Source organism: Lepus europaeus, chromosome 14 (genome assembly GCF_033115175.1).
Source record: "Lepus europaeus isolate LE1 chromosome 14, mLepTim1.pri, whole genome shotgun sequence".
Taxonomy (NCBI): domain Eukaryota; kingdom Metazoa; phylum Chordata; class Mammalia; order Lagomorpha; family Leporidae; genus Lepus; species Lepus europaeus.
Window position 1 is genome coordinate 97,829,419 of NC_084840.1, and position 20,061 is coordinate 97,849,479.

At 54.5% G+C, this 20,061-nt stretch overlaps 1 protein-coding gene across 13 annotated transcripts in view; it reads left to right on the top strand.

Moving 5' to 3' along the window:
• Window positions 1-20,061, top strand: part of PARD3 (par-3 family cell polarity regulator) — a 528,240-nt gene that overhangs the window by 353,328 nt on the left and 154,851 nt on the right. For 12 of the 13 annotated variants that reach the window (XM_062211210.1, XM_062211216.1, XM_062211204.1 and 9 more), the window contains one exon: window positions 588-819. In XM_062211210.1, coding sequence (XP_062067194.1) covers window positions 588-819 — 232 coding nt within the window. Of the gene's footprint in view, window positions 1-587; window positions 820-5,948; window positions 6,015-20,061 lie in introns of those variants that run through there. The other variant, XM_062211217.1, reaches the window with a different exon arrangement.

Sequence of the window (20,061 nt, forward strand, 5' to 3'; positions counted from 1 at the left end):
GTGGTGGGAGCTGTGGTGGGGCTCTGAGCACTCAGTCCTGGCGGTGCTGGAGGAGGAGGGGACATGAACGCTGTGGCCAGGAGCAGCCCCCTCCTGTCCGTGCCTGGGAGCCATCCACCCCACCCCCGCCAACCATGTCTGCTTTCTAAAGACTTACTTATTCATTTGAAAGAATTACAGAGAGAAAGGAAGAGGCAGAGAGAGATTGTCCATCTGGTTATTCACTCCCCAGATTTCCGGAGCCAGCGCTGGGCAGACTGACGCCAAGGTCTTCACCCAGGTCTCTCACGTGGGTGACAGTTTTCCTAGGCACAACAGCAGGGAGCGAGTTCAGAGTGGAGCAGCTGGGACACGACCTGGCAGCCATATGTGGTGCTGGCGTCTCAGGTGGTGACTTTACCTGCTGTATTACGATGCTGGCCCCGCATCTGCTCAGATGTAAGCTGCATAGCTGGCCGTGGCATCGGCAGGACCACACTGCAGAGGAAGATGGACGGTAGTTGAGTCCGCATGCGTGTTTCCACCTGCCCGTCTCTGTCACTGTGTCTCACCGTGTCCCTTACTTCTTCCTTTTTTTCTTTTCCAAGTGGAAGAAGACACGGAAGAAAGCTCTCGGTCAGGAAGAGAGTCTGTGTCCACAGCCAGCGACCAGCCGTCCCACTCCCTGGAGAGACAGACAAACGGCAACCAGGAGAGGGGTGACAAGACCGACAGGAAAAGGGATAAGACCGGGAAAGAGAAGAAAAAAGACAGAGACAAAGAAAAGGACAAAATGAAAGCCAAGAAAGGCATGCTGAAGGGCTTGGGAGACATGTTCAGGTAAGGCTGCACCAACCCAGCCCCTGCCCCAGGCGCGCGGAGAAACGCTCTGTGCGGCAGCTCCGCTGTCACACCACCATCACAGACACGCTCACCCGGGCCGCGGGCTGTGCCCTGTCACACATGTGGCCCGCAGTGGACCCGCGTGTGGTTAGGTGGCACCAGACCACTGAAAGTGCCCGTGCGCAGATCTGAGAACCATCTTGGAGGTCCTTGCACAGCGTCCAGTCACAGCCACTGTAGTGTCCCCTTCTTGAAGTGTCACACCTCCGACTCCTGCCAGCCGGCTGAGCTGCTGGTAGGAAAAGGAGGGAAGAGAGCAGGAGCCCCAGCGAGACAAAGGGCTGTTAACACAGTGTTTATTCTTCTCTGTGTGGGAACAATGCTTCATTATTTAAATGCAACACAGAGCTCAAGTTAGTGGTAGCATTTAGAGGTTCATTAATAACAAGTCTAATAAAAGAAAGTTACAAATAGAGCTTCAATTAAGCTGTGTTGATTAATTTAATACTCATTGCTTCGGTCTGTGACGATGTCATTAAACATAGTCTCTGGCTGTTTCTTGACAGTTGTTTTTGTGCCCCTGAATTATATTCGAGGTTACTTAGCATGTTTTTTTTTTTTTTTTTTAACAAATCATGCCGTACAATTAAAGTGACAGGTTGTTCAGAAGTCGCCCCCAAACTCTCCCTTGAATGCTCATCGAAGGTGGTTTGTAACAGCCAGGCATTCAACGTTAAATACGAGGATGGCTTTGTTGTTGCATACATTAAAGCCGCACACATAGCAAGGCTGGAAATTGAAAATGGCACAGCCATTTGACTTTTCAGAAAGGGGTTGTCCCGCGTCACGCAGCCCCTCCTTTGGCCTGTTCTGAACTGCCAAATGTGAGCAAGCGTTTTCGTCTTTGTAGAATTCCTTCATTTGTGATGCCAGGGTTGAGCTCCGTAAACTCAGGGACCCACAGGTAAGTCGGGGAATTGTGTCTGTGCGGCCCGCAGGGGTGCTCTGAGGACATCCAGGTACAAGTGCGTGGACGACAAAAACTCACTGCAGACTCACGTGCCCTCAGGGCCTGGGCTCCCGGCAGTGTTACCTTCAATTTAAATGGCACTGGATTCCCGCCGCCCAGTGCTTTGGAACACAGGATTTCCATCAGGGGTTTCTTGTTTGTTTTTTGCTCTTCTGAATGCATTGTTTGGTCAGGTCATCTTTCTCCATTATATTCCAAGTCCAACAGGACTCCCCGGACGAAACTGCTTGAGCTGCCACTTTCTGAGTTCCTGTTAGCCAGGGGCCGTGCAGACTGACAGCTCGTCATCTAGCACCTGCATAATGCACACCATTATGGCTGCTGCCCGGCGATGAAAAACAGGGCGCGTGGAGGACTGGCTTGTTGGCGTTCACGCGTCAGCCGGCATTCTTGTGATAGATGCTGTGCTCTCTTCTTGTCCTGGGACAGAGGATAAGCTGCTGGTCGTTCAGGGATCTGTTAATTATAAATCACCTTTGTCTGCAACCTGCAAGTGCAGAGAGGCCTGTGGTCGAGCTTTCGGTTCGGGACCAGGAGATTGGAGGGAGCGGGGCCGTGTTGGTTGTTTCCGGGAGCCGTGATCAGCAGCGCAGCGTGGCCCTCCGCCTGCCAGGGGTGCTGCACATGCCACATGTGCTCTATCTAGCACTGCACCTACCCTGCAGGCTCTTCCCGTGGCTGTCACAGGAGCCAGCGTCGTGATAGAGCGGACCCATTTGTAAACGTCATAGGCCTGCTCGTTCTTGAGATCTGAGCTCTTGGGTTTGGGCCAGAGGCCCCGTGTTTGCATGTTGCAGTACTCCATTGTGCTTTACCGGGAGCTCTGATTCTGAGATGACGCCCACTGATTGGGCTTTCGAGGCAAGTTCAAAAGTAATTCCGTGGAGAACTGAATGGAAAGACGTTTGTGGCAGGCGTTTGACGAGGCTGCTCAGACACCTGATCTCATACCAGTGCCTGGGTTCGAGTCCTGGCTCCGCTTCTGATTCAGGTTCCAGCTGAGCCACACCCTGGGAGGCAGCAGGTGATGGCTCAGGTGCTGGGTGGATCTGTGTGGAGCTCCTGCCTCCTGACCCTGGCCTGACCCAGCCCTGGCGGTTGTGGGCAGTTGAGGAGAGAACCAGTGTATGCACGGTATGCTCGCTGGCTCTCCCTCTCAGATAAAATGAAATATAAAAATAGTAAAAGTTTATTTTGGGGCAAAGTTTGAAATCCATATATAGGTTATTCATAGTATGCATTTTCCATGACCTTTTGGAAGACCCATGTATGCATGGATTTCAAACTTTTTGTGCCCAAATAAACTTATTTTTAAACTTATCTTCTACCAGCTTTGTGACATACACGCTCTCGTGTGCGGATCAGTGCTGCAGAGCTTTTCCCAGCTCCAGGCTCGGTGACGTCCGCGGTAGCTGAGACTCCGCAGTGGTTCTAGTATTGATGCCGTTGCAGCCTGGAGTCCGCACGACAGAGCCTTCCTCCCAGGAGAGCGGCACAGCCTGCAAGGCGTGCCCGCGTGACGCTGTCTGCAGAGCTCAGCATCTTGTGTGTGTCCCTCGGACACGGCTGTGCTCTGTCTGCTTGTGGCCCACCGAGGATCGCGGCTTGCCAGGCGCCATCTGTGTTAGTGAATCTTGACCCCGAATCTTCCAGCACTGTTACATGGCGTTAGTATTTAGAGCACTGATGTTTTAGCTCCCTTCCCTCCCTGAGTATCCCCTCAACTTGATTCTTTTATGTTTTATTTTTAAAATTTATTTATTTTAATGTACTTGAAAAACATAGTGACATGGGGGGAGGAGAGGGAGAGAGAGAGAGAGAGAGAGAGAGAGAGAGAGAGAGAGAGAGAGAGAAAGAGATCTTCCATCCGCTGGTTTACTCTCGAAATGCCTACAACAGCACGGCTGGGCTCGGCTGAGGCCAGGAGCCTGGAACTCCCTCCAGGTCTCTCACATGGGTGGATCCAAGCACTTGGGCCATCGTCTGCTGCCTCCCAATGCATTAGCAGAGAGTAGGATTGGAAGCAGAGTAGCTGGGACCAGAACTGACCCTTGAACATGAAATGTGGGCATCCCACGTGGTGCCTTCACCCCTGAACCACACACATACCCCCTCCCCATTTTTAACATAGGGAAGTGCAATAAGACTTCAAAATTGCTTTTCCTTTCTTTCCTTACTGATTTATTTATTTATTTGAAAGACAGAGTTACTGTTGTGGGGGGAGGGGCAGAATATCTTCCATCTGCTGATAAACTCCCCAAATGGCCACAATGGCTAGGGCTGGGCCAGGCCAGAGCCAGGAGCCTGGAACTCAGCATCTGAGGCTCCCATGTGGGTGGTAGGGGTCCATGTACTCGGGCCATCTTCCACTGCCTTCCCAGGAGCATTTGCAGGGAGTTGGATCAGAAGTGGAGCAGCTGGGACTGGAACCTGCTCTCCCACGGGACGCTGGCATCTCAAGTGGCGGCTGAACCCGCCGTGCTGACACCAGCCCCAGCCTCTTCGTCTTTGTTTCTTTCTGAGAACAAAGATGAAATTTCTTTAGCTTTGTTGCTTTTAAAAAGCTTCAACAAAGCCCATCTCTGCATGGACGCATCTTGGCACAGTGAAATGTTTGCGTGTGGTAGCGCCAGTGCCAGCCTCAGGTTCAGGCAGGGGTGTGTCCCTGAGCTGTTTTGATTTGTGGTTCAGGTACCAGGAGGAAGGGGCAAAAGGTTAGAGATGCCAGGAGCCGGGTGAGTGCAGCACAGGCCAGCCCTTCCCTGTGGAGGGCCTGGTGATCTGAGGCATGTCCTGCCCTGTAAAAAGACGCCCGGCTTCCACACCCACTGGCCCTGCCCCACCCCACCACACACACCGTGGCTTTCGGTGAAAGCTGGTGAGAGCCAGGTAGCTGGGCCTTTCAGAAACAGAGGAATCGCCTGGCTCGCTGCTGGGGGATGTGCTGCTGTCGCTGGCGCCCACGGCCACATGGATTTCTATTTCACACACTGAACAGGAGGCACAGGAGTGACTGAATCATCACACGCGGCCCCAGGAAGGAGTGTTGTGCGTCCCGCGAATCATTTCTCCAAATTACGGAGGATACGAGCGCCACTGCTGTCCTGATGCATGTTTCAGTTCACGAATTTAAGTCTAAGAAATGAAATAGCGAACATTGAGTGTTTTGTGTCCCTATTACTTTCTCCTCGCACCTAGGAGGCCCTGGCTCCTTAAATGAAATATCTTGTTGTCTTAGAAACCCGAGCGTGCCCCCAGAGCAGGTCAGCGCAGCCCATTCCCTGCGCCCAAGAGCACCACAATGTTGAGCCTGTGTGTGCGTTGGCGTCTCAGGTGCTTGGCTCTTCAAATGTGAACCGCTTCAGCACAGCTGAGAATCCTGCCGCTATGTGATACCGTCACTAACGAGGGGACCAAGTCTCACTTTGCAAGGAGGAAGGTCTGTTGTTGAGTGTTTTACACGTGTTTGTTTTTGGAGCAGAGCGACAGTGTTTCCTAAGCAGTTAGTTCCCATCTCTAAATTGATGTATGCAACAATACACCAGAATCCTATATTCTTAGATACTACGAATTTAAAATCACGTGTTCCCTTTCTTGCCAGCCCTGGAGTAAGTACAGTTTGATGTTGCTTTGCTGGGAAATTGGAACCGTTGTCATCTCCACGGTGTAGAATTGTGTGGACTCCAGCCGGTGTCTCGGACATCACCTTGCTGAGCCTGCCTCTGGTCTGTTGCTCGCTGGTGTCCCTCCATGGCAGCTGAGAGTGCGTGGCTGGGGCAGAGCGAGAGCAAGAGCCTTGTTGTGATCCTACCATTAACATCAGATCCTCCAATTATAGTTTGCACAATTGTCTGGGATCCCACCCCCACCTCCACCCCCAGCATTTTGTCTAATTCAGTTCCGTCACAGGAGACGATCTTGCTCGGTGGGAATCAGACCCACTCCCCTGTCTTCTGTGTGTAGGATATTGGCGTTTTCAGCACAGCATGAACAAGATCAAGTTTTCAATGCGGTCGGCACGCCTTGGGCTTGGCGCTGGTCACAGGCCTGCCTTGTTTGTGTGTACTAACCCAGTCTGTGCGTGTTTCTCGTTTAGCCTGGCCAAACCGAAGCCCCAGAAGAGGTGACCAGCGAGCCAGACTCAGTGGTGTCTTGAGCAGCGTGTGTTGCACAGTTGTTTTTTAAACAAACAATAAATTTAATTTTAAAGAATTCCCAGTGGCTGTTGATGGATTTTGTTGACGTCATCAGCGGGTTGGATGGTTTTGTCACTTCTGTATTCGTCGTTCTGGAACTTTTGGTTCCGCGCCTGCGGTGGGGGCCCATCATTGGCCTCTCTTCCTGGTGCAAAGCCATGTTCGTTGCTGCTGGTGTGTTTAGAAACCACCAGTGCACGCGCAGTGGGTGTTCATGGCATATGCACAGCCACCCAGTGGCGCTGAGTGGGAACAGGGCCATGAGTGAGTTGCAGGAAAGAAGCAGTGTAGTGGACTGGGCTGATCCAGCTGTAGTGTTGTGGGTGAGGTGTGAGCCCGTGATGACCAAATAGGCCAGTTTGTGAGGGCGTTGTGGTGAGGGTCAGTCCCCTCTAAGCATTGCAGACTTTAGACAGGAAATGGGGCTGTGAGGGAAACAAATGTCTGGGTTCAGGGGACTGATGTACGCGTTCTTCCAGCACTAGGAAGTAGAGCTACTCGGGGAAACAGTGATGCCTAGGTCTGAGAGAGAAGAGAGAGAGAGAGAGAGAGAGAGAGAGAGAGAGGGAGAGGTGGGGGGGCGGGGGGGTGGAGAGAGAGAAAAAGACAGCATGCATGTGAGAAGCATGTGTGTTCTTCTGTGAACGTCAGTGTGTCTGGGAAGAGTGTGCCGGCCTCAATTGAACCACACGGTCCAGGGCTCGGGCAGGTGCACTGCAGAACGTTCAGCTTCAGAGGAAGCCTCTGCCTTCCAAGACACCTAACTCATCGTCTCTGTTATCCAGACCCCCGGAATCTCAGAGGAAGACCAAGTAGCTAGCTCTGCCTTCAACAGTGTTAGAATCACGCCCTCACAAAAAGTAAATGGGAAGAGGGAACCCATTCAATAGAGTGTTAGGAGTTGGACTGCGTGCCTGTGAGAAGGATGCTCTCACTTGGTAGCATTCCCACGCCCACCCTCACCCCACGCTGGCCAAGCACACAGCCGCCTGTGTCAAGCAGGGAGGCACAGGTAATGGTGTCTGATGGTTCGTTTCAGGACACGGCTTGGGGTTCTCTGTGCCTCTGGCTTCAGTCCAGCATGGATCCCTGTGACCAGCTCCACGTGGGTAGCCTCCAGGGGGATCCTGTGCAGTCTGCTGGTGGCTTGGAGAATGCACTTACAATAAGTGCATTCAACCCTGCCCCTAACCACGTGAATCCCCGGAGCAGTGCTTTGTGGGGAAAGAAAGAACCTCATGAGAGACAGGTGCTGCTGCATTTTCTTTGTTCTCTCGCTTGCTCCCCGGACAGCAGAAGCCCAGTTCTGCCCTTACACGTCCGGGGGCTTTCCTTGGCATAAATCTCCAGTGTGTGAATCCCACGGACTTCATGGATGGTCCTTTTCATTGGAAAAGAAACCGAGCTTCCTGTTCTTAACACTGGGAAATAAGTGCCAGACAGACCTATTCGCAGCAGAGACAGGGTCTAGGGGAGCCGAGCCCTCTTCTTGAGCGTGCTCCTTTTCTTGTTAGCGCCTTTTACAGAGAGAACCTCTGACATCTGCAGAGGGGACGGGGAGGCGGGAGGCCCGGGCAGGAGGCTCTCCAGGCCCTTCCCTGGCTGCCGTCTTCACAATTTCTCTGCCACGGACCTGTGGCGCGGGTGTCAGCGATGACACCTGCTTCATCGTCTCCGTAAAAGCAGACCTCTCCCTAAAAGAAATTTTTGACACTTCTGAGTTGCTAAGTCAATTTCACTTCCAGGCTGGGTAGAAAATGGAATCCTTTTTTCTGCAACTGATGTGAAAATTGAAGACCGGTGACTATTCACTGTCTAATAACCTGGGGTAAATAAACGCCGCCGCACCGATGCACCGCCGCATGGCGGCTTGGGTGATGGCACCCACCAGGATGTGTGTTGGGAACAGTCTTCCTGAGCTTTCCCTCTGCTGCCGCCACCACGCTGCCGCCTCTACGTTCCGTAGAGCGGATCGAGGCCTTGCAGTTCCGGGATGAGTTTCCACCCGCCACAACTTCTTACATAAATGCAGCTGTTTTACCCTCATACCAGGGGGAGCCTTGAATGGGGGTTCTTCTGACCTGGGTTTAATCATAGCCAGTTGAGACGCTAATGATGAAGTCTGTAGTGAAATAGCCCTGGCTCCTGCAAACCTTTCCACTTCTTTGCTGTGTTTGTCTCTGCATAGTTGAACCAGCCACAGTCCACGCCCAGGCGAAGCCCCTGAAGCCGGCGTGGCCCTCTCTCGGGCATCACTGCCTGGCTGTCTCCTCTCCCGTGTCCTCCAGCATGGCGTTGTTTCTTCCATCTCAGCCCCCCCTCCCGCCCTCCTCCCCAGCACACTCTGGCCAGTCTGTGTTTGCTCTCTCTGTTGTTTTCTCTCCAGCTGCCTTCAGCGAACCCTTTGATCCTGCCCTGTCCAGGTCACTGGTGCCCGGGGAAGTCCACGTGCCTTGTCACCTGTCGTTCGCATCTGCCTGTGACGCTGCATGTCGTGGGGACCAGTCCGCCAGCTCTGCTGCTCCCTCCTGGTCCCTGCCCTCCCTGCTCCTTCGCAGATTGTGTCCTGTGCTGTCCTGCAGGTCTTGGGGTCAAGGGCTGGCCCTGTCCTCGCGTTCCCCCCCCCCACCTTCAGTAGCACACGGCTCTGTGCCCAGTCTGCAGCCCTGCGGGCGCCTTTAGTCTGATGACTCCCCGCTTCCTGTCTCCAGCCTGGACACTCGGAGCTGTGCACCTGCAGGGGCCGCCGTGTTCCTGACACGTTCACTGCCCCTGCCGCTCCCCCTTTCTCAGAGGATGGTGGCCGCCCTCCAGCTAGGTTAGGTCTTAATCTGGGGTAACCCTGATCCCGCTTGTTCACTGCACCCCACCTTCAGTGTGTGGAGGAGCAGAAGTCTACCTGATCTCATTCCAGCAGGGTCTGTCACCCCAGTATTTTTTGACCCCCAGCACCGTGTTCCCGCAGGGCCAAGGACACACTTATCCCCCAGCAGGATCAGTGGCGTGGGTCAAGCACAGATCACAGGGAACCTCTCTGAGTCGTCTGCAGTCAGGGTGATTTGGTGGACCCCCAGCCCCTCTCCTCCTGCATCGGCAGTGGCCTCGGAGCCACGCCCTTGTGCCTGTGGTCTCTCTGTCGTCATAGCCAGGTGGTGCCATACTTTGCTCTCAGCTTCAACCCCAGTGTGCTACACTTTGCCCTGGCATTCAGCCCCGCTGTAGCTTTCTGGGTCACTCGGTAAAACCGAAATCTTTTGGGTCCCCTGCTGCTGGGCCCCTCGGGATGTGGCTCCTGTGCCTTGGTCCTTGCTCTCTCTAGACCTGGGTATCTCTGTCTGAGATGCCGGTGGCTTCGCTCTCCTACCTTTTTTTAACATCTGGCCTTCTTCCATAGCTGCATGGGGTTGAAAATTTCTAGGATGACACACCCTGCTGGAAACAGCAGGTGGGCTCCTGCACTCCCACAGACTGAATATGGGGTGCATGGAACAAGAAGGATCAAAGACTACCCCAGGTTTGGACCTAACCTACCTGGAAGGTGGCAGCCATCATCGGAGAAAGAGGGGAGTGGCAGGGGCAGAACCCAGGAAGTGTCCACCAGCTGGTCCTTGGGACTCCTCTGTGGCCGGGCTCTGCCTCTGTGCCTGGAGCCCTGTGTCTCCACCTGGCTCTGCTGGGGGTAAGACCCCCTTGGGGAGCCCCACCAGCAGCTCCAAAGCCCAGGTTGAGGTCTCCGATGCCTGGCCCTCTGGTTTCTCACGTGCAGGAAGTGACTTCTAGCCCCTTAGCTCCTGGGATCAGGAACACACCCCCCGGCAGGCCTGGTCAGGCCTTGCCCTTACGTAGGTGCGCCCCTTGCTTTGGGGAGACGGGGGAGGACTCCCTCCCACAGGACCCCACTTCCTCTCTGAATCCTTGAGCCAGGGTCTGCTGTGGTGCCATCCACACTGCCGGACACCGGAGGGCCGAGAGCAGTCAGCGTCAGTGGCCAGCCATGTCTGTGCGGAGCCCTGGCTGTGGGAAGTGGGGCCGTGGTCTCTGCTGCGAGGGAGGGGACAGCCCCTCTTCATGGCCCCCGATCCACTCGGTGTCCTGTGTTGTTGCGTTCACTTCTCTCTGCCGTTGGACCCTACCCGAGTGTTCCCGTTACCTCAGCCCCGCCAGGACGCTGGCCCCCATGTGAGCGTTCCCTGCTGGCTCAGCCACGCGGGGACAGGTGCGGGCATGTGAGCGTTCCTGTTTTGTCAGTTTCTGTCTCTGCTGCTGGTGGCCATGGACCACAGATGTTTCCCCCATCTGTCAGCCATCGGCTGCTGGCCCCCACGTGAGTGTTCCCCATTGTGGCAGAGAGCTGGTGGTCATGGCCACGTGAGCGTTCTCCGCCACTTCAGGGCCACTTTCTCTGCCGCTGGCCACCACGTGAGTTTCCCCATCACCTCGGGTACTTTGTCGCTGGTGGCCCTGGGCCACGTGAGCGTTCAGCATGGTTTTCTCTGATGTGGCCACCGACCACGGGGATGTTTCTTGTTACCTTGGTACCACTTTGTCTGCCACTGGCCCCCACACGAGCTTCCCTGTTATATCAGCTATACTTTCTTTGCCTCCAGCAGCCATGGGCCAGGTGAATGTTCAGCGTGGTTTTCTCTGATGCGGCCACCAGCCACGGGAGTAACCCCTGTTACTTCAGTGCCACTTTCTCTGCCACTGGCCCCCACGTGAGTTTCCCCTTCACGTCAGACCACTTCTCTGCCGCTGGCAGCATGGGCCACGTGTGTCTCCCACCTTATCTTAGTGCTGTTTTGTCTGCTGCTGGGCGCCCCTGGCCACGTGAGTGTTCCCTGTCACTTCAGGGCCGATTTCACTGACGCTGGCTGCCACGTGAGCGTCCACCCTTACGTCAGCGTCGTTTTTCTCTGATGTAGCTGCTGGCCACGTGAGTGTCCCCTGTTACCTCACTCCACTTTCTCTGCGACTGGCCACCGCGCGAGTGTGCCCGGGTACTTTCTCTGTCATGGGCAGCCACTGCAACCTGAGGTTCGCATTATGTCCGCCTGTCTTTCTTGGCTGCTGGCAGCCATGCATGACGGACACGGCCCAGGTACCTCAGACTCCTGCTCAGTCACACCAGGCAGTTCTCATCTTTGAGGCTGGGGGTTGTGTCCTCGCGAGGACATAGAGTCCAGTGCTGAGCTGGCGTTAAATCTACCCTGGTGGTGTCTGCACACCCGCAGGACGGCAGGCCTCATAGAGAAGCCATATCATTTATGCCACAGCAGGGGGAGTTGCACAGGGCCACGTTCTCCTGCAGGCCACCCCACGCCAGGGCAGCCGACAGCCAGCTCCTGCCTGGCCCACAGGGGCACTAGGACAGGCCGGAGTCTTCTCTCCAGTGGGGGTGGTGTCATGCTGTGAGGGTCCCTGGGTTTATCGCTTTCCTGACTCTGTATCACAGCTGCAGCTGACAATAGCTCTTTCTCTGGGCTTACGCAACGGCTTCAGGTTAGAAAAACAAGTGGAGGAGACGGCTTACCTCTGGGTGCAGGGAGGTTGAAGGGAGATGAAGTCAGAGGCGCTCACGGTTGTCAGTTCCTCCATTTCTCCCCTGCCAGGGGACTCGGGGACCATTGGCACCCCAGACCCGCCATTCAGGCATTGTCGGGGAGCTGCTGGTCCGTGAGACTTTCCCCAGGACGAGGCATCCCCGGACTGGCGTCCTCCACCCTTGCGGCCGCCGGCAGTCAGCTCCTTGCGTGTCTGTGCAGGTGCACGTTCTGCTGAGCACGCTGTATGCAACAGCCCAGCTATTTAATCCTCACAGCAACCCATAGCCCTCCTGGGGCTGTTCTCGGCCCTGACTTGTCGGCGAAGGATAAACACTGACGATGGGAGAGCGGCGGGCTCACCACGGTCACCCTGTGGTCTGGTGGTGGGGACTCCCTGGGTGGGATCATGGGGCGACCTTCACCAGCCCACGCACCCTTCCTGGGGGGGCTGTGCCTTCTGTCACGTGACGTGGCGTTGCTGTTGTGTGCACTGTGAAGAGTCCTGTCACTGGAGCTTGGAAGTGTGGAAGTTAGTAGTTCTGAACTTGAACTTGAAGTTTAGTCCCTCCGTGATTGGTGTAGCTCTCTGTCTGTGGGCTTTTCTGGCCCAGAGAGGGATCGCATTTCTCATTTAAACACAACTGCCGGCCACATGCCCCGGCCCCTGCCCATGCCGTCGCTCACCGCCATACACGGAGGCCCTGAGAATGGCGACTGTAAGACCTCTCCCCTCCTCTGCTCTCCTTCCGTGGCCTTGGGGTTCTGGGCTGCTCTGCACCCCTGTTCAGCCTCCCGTCTGGCTCTGCCACAGGTGTTTTTTATTTTCTCCTCTTACTCCTGAGAAACACTTGCAGGCTTCCCCTCCTCTACCAGCCCCCTGCAGATTCCTCTGCACCTCGCCCGGCCACACCTGTGCCACCCGTGACCCAACCCTGCAGACTCAGTGGCTGCTCCACACCCTGTGCAGCACACGCCCTGGGGCTGCCTCCTGCGGAGCACCCGAGTGCCGGGCCCAGGGCCCTCATCTGTTCCGTGGTGAACAAGCTTTCCATTTGCTCTGTGCTGTTGGCTTCTGTGGTGGTGGTGCTGCCGGCCCACGACCTCTCCTGCCGGCTCCGCCACGCTGACTTAGTTCCGTCCTCCCTTATGTTTGCAGAACAAGGAAAGCACTTAGGGCAGAGAAATCACCTGTTTCTTCCAAGGCCAGCTTTAAAATGACCTTTCTTGGAAACCTTTAAAGAAAACATTGTGATATTTGCCTGTTATTACACAAGACGAGGGCCAGGCTGTGTCCCCAAGATTCCCGAGGGCTTCTGCCCACCGTAATGGGGACCGGTGTTGTGACACAGCGGGTTAAGCCGCTTCCTGCAAGGCCAACATCCCCTGTTAGAGCAGCTACTCTGCTTGCAGTCCGGCTCCCTGCTGTGGCCTGGGAAAGCAGCAGAAGGTGGCCCAGTGCTTGGGCCCCTGCACCCACATGGGAGGCCACAATGAAATTCTTTGCTCCTGGCTTCACCTGCACCAGACCTGGCCATTGGGGCCATTTGGGGAATGAACCAATGGATAGAAGAGCTGTGTCTCTCTGTTCTTCCATCACTCTGCTGTTCAAATAAAGTAAACCTCTAGAAAGCTAGTCAACAGTGATTTGCAAAACACTTCATTTTTCAGGACAGTGGTACTCGCCGTTTCTGTGCTACCCAAGGGGACGTGGAGTCCCTGGAGTGCTCAGTGTCTCGTGCTGTGTGCACAGTCCTCAGGTTGCCGGCTGGATGTGCTCACGATGTGTGTGGACCTTCTGTAAAGGCGGTTCTGTGACTATCCCTGCCTGCAAGCGTCTTTCAAAACCTTGTTGTTACTCTTTTATGTACATTTTAAATTTTACAAAACATCCTTTTTATGCATTTAAAAAAATTAACTAGATTTCTTTCTGGGAATGTTTTTCCCAAGAAGGTATGGAATTATATGTATTTTCTGCTATCACACAATTTTTATTTTTTTAATATGTTCTAAGAAAGTATTATGGACTATTTTTAGAAAGGGGGTAGTATAATTAGTTAGCTATTATTTGATCATAGTTATATGCCATTATAATCCTTAACTGTGTTACTTGTTCAATTTCAGTGAACAAATAGGAAAAAAAATCTGACATTTTCCCTTTGAATTCTCTTTTGGAAAGGTTTCACATTTTGATGCAGCTTGGTCCGTACGGGTCTTTTCTTCTCGAGGTCCTGTAATTTATTCTCTGTGAGCTCCATCTGTTTAGTCTGGCAGAGTCCTCTGAGCATTGCTTCTCCTGCGAGAGGGACGTTCTGGGCGTCCCTACAGCAGGGCTTCCCGTCTGTTTCCCGTTAGCCTGCTCAGCAGCGGGATGGGCCTTTTCTCCCAGACATGTGTCAGGTGCAGCCGTCGGGCGGCTGCTGAGTCACAGGGAAAGGACTTACGTGTGTGATGCTGTCTGCCTCTACCCAAGGGAGAGTCGCAGCTGGCATTGGACACGGGACCCCACGGGTCACGTCTCATCCGTGCCTGTGGCTTTAGTAATGAATGTGTGGCAGGGGCGTGGCTATGTTGCTCTAGGTCTGTGGGCTGGGCTTTGTGGCCTTGTGCAGTTGTCCGCCTGCAGGGCCATTGCCATCCTGACGTCTGGCACTCTGGACTGACCACACACTAACCCCCTTCCATCCAGCATCCACTGTTCTAAGAGGTCGATTCAGACCTCAAACCAGAGACTTCTCAGAGGGTCAGTCTCTCTGCGGCAGGCTGATTTCGCTTGTGCGGCACCCGCACGTGTCTCCCCGCCACGAGTGCGGTGCAGTTCCCTCCCGTTTGAGGCTGAGGGAACCTGCACTGCGTGGATGGACCCCACTGTGTGCACTGATCCACGAGGGCGCCGTTGGGAGTGATGCTGCTGTAAGCTTGGCGTCTCGACACCTGTTTCTACATTCAGCGTCAGCTCCAGGCTTCAGCTCACGCCGTCCTGTCAGCATTCCAAGCAAGGAGGAAGAAGAAAGCAAGAAATCGGCGTCGGCCGCTCTCTGAGGGTTTTCCCCAGAAATTTCAGGCATCGGTTCCCGTGAACCAGAAACTGAGACGGGACACGGATTCTAAGATAGCTTCTGTGCACTGACTTACTCGTAGGCATGCCAACACTTGGTGATGCTTAATTCATTCAGTCCTCACGGGGAGCCTGCAGCTCTGGGGGCAGGGGCGAGGGTTTTAGCAAAGACGACATGGAGGCGCACAGAGGTTGGGTGAGTTCAGCTGAGGGTGCTGTGTGGCTTTGTGTCGGAGAGCCAGGCAGAAGTACAGCTGCACAGGGGCCCAGCATCCTGGCTGCGGGGTTTGTGGTCACCAAACACCGGTTTTCAAGGAGTGAGGTTTCAGCTCAGCCAGGTGCGTTTCCTCGCCCAACCAAATTGGGGAGAGTTGACAGTGGAGAGGCCCCCGACAGCACCTGCTGTAGCTGAGGGCACGTGGCTCTGCTGCCTCCTAGCCCTGGGCTGCCGCGTGCCCTCACCCCGTCAGCTGGACCCAGACACTGCTGGTCATTTCGGTTCAACCAAAAAGACAGGGAGTAGACCACCGTGGTGGGCAGCACTGTATCAGCCACTTACGGGGTAGTGATTTCCCACAGGCAGGGGGCCCAGAGCCGGAACCCGGGCATGAGGGAGCGAGGCTGTGTGGCGACTTTCATCGGAAAATGGCCTCGTTATGGAGCCATGGTTTCTGCTGATGTCTGCTGTGTTGGAAAACCTGATTGCACTTACTATTTGCTGCCACTGTTTGTGTAGAGAGTGTCTGCATTCTATTTAAGTAGCGCCAGTCACCCCGCATCGAATGTGCTGTGTCTTTCTGGCTTGGGGGTCCGAGCCCTCGGTCCCAGCACTCTGCTGCTGCCTGCATGGGCTCGGGTGCCTTGGAACCTCTTGGTTTTGGTGGAGAAGCACCTGCACAGAGTGTTCTTGTTCCTGGCGTGCTAGCCAGGGCGCAAACTTTGGCGTTGCCAGTGGTATCAGGACAGTGCCTGGGACACACACCACATGCTTTCTTCTGTGGCCTGTGCTCATCAGCAAGGCCACGCAGTGTGTGTGGCCACACGGCAGGCAGTGCAGCTGGGGCAGTTCAGAGCATGGATGTGAATCGGAACAGCAGGATTCGCAGGCCGGTGCACAAATCCACGGCTTCTGTTCTGTGTGTTGCTCTGTGTAGGCACATAAGGGAGAAGGGGGTGATGTTGGGTGGATCCCCAGATTCCCTTCACATGGGGGGTGTTCCTGGGGACGAGGCTGTGGGCGAGTCTCCTTCCTCTGACCCCTTGTTGCTCCATCCTGAAACCACGCCTGGAGTTCAGTTCTCAGGTCCCAGCTGGGCTCTTAGCCACCGCTGAGTCAGCAGTGACTCAGCACTGTGCATCGTGGGTGAGTGGTGCCCTAGCACACAGGACAGAGCTTCTGGGGAGAAGTCACGGCCACTTTTGGTCTCCGGTCTGGGACCAGGCGTGTAGCACGACACAGCTTTTACACCCAGGTGTCATCTGGAGTCCCATGTCCTCCGAGGGTGTGGTGTGATGCCCGGCTTGGGAACCTGCCACGTGGGCAGGTATCTGCTTGTCCCGCCTGTTCTCAGAGGTAGGTGTGACTTCCAGTTCTTCAGGTGTTGCTTGGAAAGCCCTCGACCTGGGCTTTGAAAGCCAGGGTGGGGAGAGTCTGGCCTGTGGGCCATGCAGGGCCAGTGAGATCATTCCATCCGGCTCTGCCAAGGCAACTGCAGGCAGGGTGCGGAATCTGGTAAATCTGTAGCAGGCCAATTTTAAGTTGATAGTTTATACGGCCTGCTAATGATGTTCTAACTCTGCCAGTGGCCCTTGGCAGAAAAGGTGCCGCATGCCTGCTCTAAACATGTTGTCAGAGGGACTGGTGTGTGGCACGCTGGCTAAGCCGTGGCTCACGATGCTGGCACACTGGATGGGCGCCACTTGGAGTCCCTGCTGCTCCGCTTCTGATCCAGCTCCCTGCTAATGCGCCTGGGAAGGCCGTGGAGAATGGCCCAGGTGTCTCCCTATGTGGGAGACCCAGATAGACTTCCATGTTCCTGGCTTCGGCTTGACCCAGCCCGAACTATTGCAGCTGCTTGGGGACTCAGCTAATGGATGGAAGATCACTCTGCCTTTTGCATAAATAATACACTTTTCTTTAGAAAAAAGCTTACCAGCTTCTTAAAGTAAAATCTGAACATGCAAATCGACTAAAGATAAAAAATGAAAGTCTCCACCTTTTAATTTAGTCTGTAGAGAGCATTCTCCAAGAAGTGTGAACAACAGAAATTGTTTCCCGCAATCAACAGCAAAAAGTGCTGACTGACATTCCAACTTGACAGATAATGAGGCCGTTGGGGAAGTTTCATTTCCCAGAGTTCCCAGGATTCCGACAGAAAAAAAATCTGTGACTTTTTTTTTTTTTCTTGGAACTTCAGTAACCAAGTTGTCTGTCTTTGTGACTTTCATCTGCTTGGTAAACGTTGAAGGGTGAGGAGGCAGTGGGGCTGTAAGGCTGGGTCTGTAGTGCCTGTTTCATTGCAAGTGTTTCAAACTCCAAGCCACACCCTTGTTCTAGCAGTTTCTTACCGCGTGACCCCATAGGAGTTTGCAGCCAGGATCCCAGATTTAGTGTCAGACATGCAGAAGGCCAGGGAGTTCCTTGGGTTGTTCTGTTACTAAAGACTCCTGTCCTTTGTCCTAGTAGAGAAAGGTGCGTAGCAAAATACAGGTCTGCCTTTGCCTTTTCTCTTTCAAGTGCCCCTTTAGATGGATGTGTTTTTGTGACTTCGGGGCTCATTAGCGTTTCTTACTGGGACTGCCTTGGGGGCTGCGCCACTTACTGGATTGTTCTGATGCTTTCGGGGAAAGGAAAACCATGGTAACGGGATGAAGGGTGTGATTATTCGCCTCTGACCCGGCAAAGTGTGGGGTTGAACAAAAGAAGCTTAATAGAAATGTTCAAATTGACCCTTCTCGTCCCTTGGACTGCTCAGAGCTCAATCAATCTCTCATTATTATCGGAGTTATCTGAGCAAAGGCGCCAGTGAGAGTGTTTTTCATAATCACTCCTTGAGCCAAACGTAATTTGCAATTTGCCGCATTGTATCATGAAACAATCGTGCATTAAAACGAGCGCTCCAAGAACTGGGAGTGCGGCCGCGGAGAGCGGAGCCGGGGAAGTCCTGGTGCGGAGGGCACCCTGCGAGCGCTGATTTCCACGCCAAATTGGGCATTCAGAGAAACCAGAGTGGTGTGTGGCGTTCGCCGTGCTGAAGTCTGTGTGTTATAATAAAGTCAGTGTGGACAGAGCAGGGAGCAAAAAATACCATTTGCATATTCTGGACACGGGGGTTTTGTGTGGGCCTTTGACTTCCAGTGTGGCAGGAAAGCGTCATGGAAAGCAATGATGCATCAGGCCTCCCTCGCCTACCTCACCCAGCTCGTTTGCCGGGACACTGGGCGGTGCCGAGTGAGGAGCAGCAGACGCCCCAAAGCGTCGGGACTGATGGATGATCGCCCGCCCCCCGGTCCTGTGCTGGAAGGTGTCTGAGTTCACCATCAGCCTTGTTTATCCTGCGTTACCACGGCTCCCACCGCCCCCAGATCCTCACCTCTGAAGTCCTGTTGTTTATCTTGTCCCTGGCCAGTCTGCCTTGGGCTCCATCCCTCCTGGACTTTCAGCTCATTGCCTTAGGCCATCCTCCTGGGAGCTTCGAGGTGTCAGCTTGTCCCTAGTCACTGCCTCCGAGGTTGGATAGCCGTGGGGGCCTGGGTGCCCTCACAGCCCCTTTCACGGGGGTCCTGAGAAAGGCCCTTCTCCATTCCGCCTCCCTGGCACGTCCCACGGCTGCTCCAGCCTGCTGAAGTAGCTGTGTTTCCTTGGGCGGGGGGGGGGGGGGGGGGGGAATCACGTCTTTTTTCCGTGGATGCCAAACCACACAAATTTAGTTTATCAAGTCTCATCAGACTGGCACTGATGAACAGCACACACAATCAGATAATGATGCTCACGTTGGAGAATCTGCTGTGAGCGAGAACCCAGCCGGCTGCGCCCCGCGTCCCAGCTCGCAGGAGCACTCTCAGGTTGGCGCGGGCCCTTCGCCGCGACGCCCTCCTCGTCCTTGATTTCCGAGATGGGTTTCTCCTCGGCTGCGTGGGGCCTCTCTGCCTTCCCTCACCAGCCTCTGCTTCCGGATTCCCCCCAGTGTTGCTGAGCAAATCCCACGTCCAGGGGAGCGGTCTCCCGAGATGCGAGGTCCCGTACAGGAGCCACACAGAGGGAGGGGCGCTCTCGCTCGCTCTCGCTCTCTCTCATTTGTGAAATGGAGGCCTGGCAGCCAACACAAGGACCTCCTGATAAGTGTGAGCGGTGTGTTCCTTGCTGTTTGTTGTACTCTTGGCAGAGGCCTGGGCAGTTTGGCTTTTGTCTGTTCTGATACAGGTGACTCTGACGTTTGGAGAGACAGTGAATTTAGCACTGTGGGCAGTGCCCTATGCCTGGTCTATGGGCACTGGCTTTTTCTTTGTTTGCTTGACTGATTTTTTTAAAAGATTTATTTATTTATTTATTGGAAAGTCAGAGTTACACACACACAGAGAAGGAGAGGCAGAAAGAGAGGTCTTCCATCCACTGATTCACTCCCCACTTGGCTGCAATAGCCAGAGCTGTGCTGATCTGAAGCCAGGAGCCAGAAGCCTCTTCTGAGTCTCCCACGTGGGTGCAGGGGCCCAAGCACTTGGGTCATCTTCTGCTTTCCCAGGCCATAGCAGAGAGCTAGATGGGAAGTGGAGCAGCTAGGACTCAAATTGGTGCCCATATGAGATGCTGGCACTGCAGGTGGTGACTTTACCTGCTATGCCACAGCGCCAGCCCTTGCTTCATTGATTTTAAGATTTATTTTATTTATTTGAAAGAGTTAGAGAGAGAGATCGAGAGATCTTCCATCTACTGGTTCACTCCCCAAGTGGCCATAACAGCTGAGACTGAGCTAGGCTGAGTCTGGGTCTATTTGGGTCTCCCATGTGGGTGGCAGGGTCCTAAGCATTTGGGCCCTCTTCACTGCTTTCCCAGGGAGCTGGATCTAAAGAGCAGCAGCTGGGACTCGAAGCATTGGGAATGTGGGATGCTGGCCTCCTAGGAAGTGGCTTACCCCACTGGGCCACAGTGCCGGCCCCATCTGGGCACTTTTTAAAATGAGCCCTCCCAATGCTTTGGAGTCATTCTTGTATTCACGTTTGTGGAGTACGTAGTTATGTTCTGTTCAGAAACACAGTCCTCTGGATCCGGCCACTAGAGGCAGGGCAAGGCAGACCGAGACTGGCTAAGCAGCTGCCCCCCCGCGAGAGCTCCCAGGGACTGTCTTTGGCTCTTCAGGCTGGCACAGAGAGTCTCCCGTCTGAACGCCGGTGTTGCCACTTCTTGCCATAAGGCCA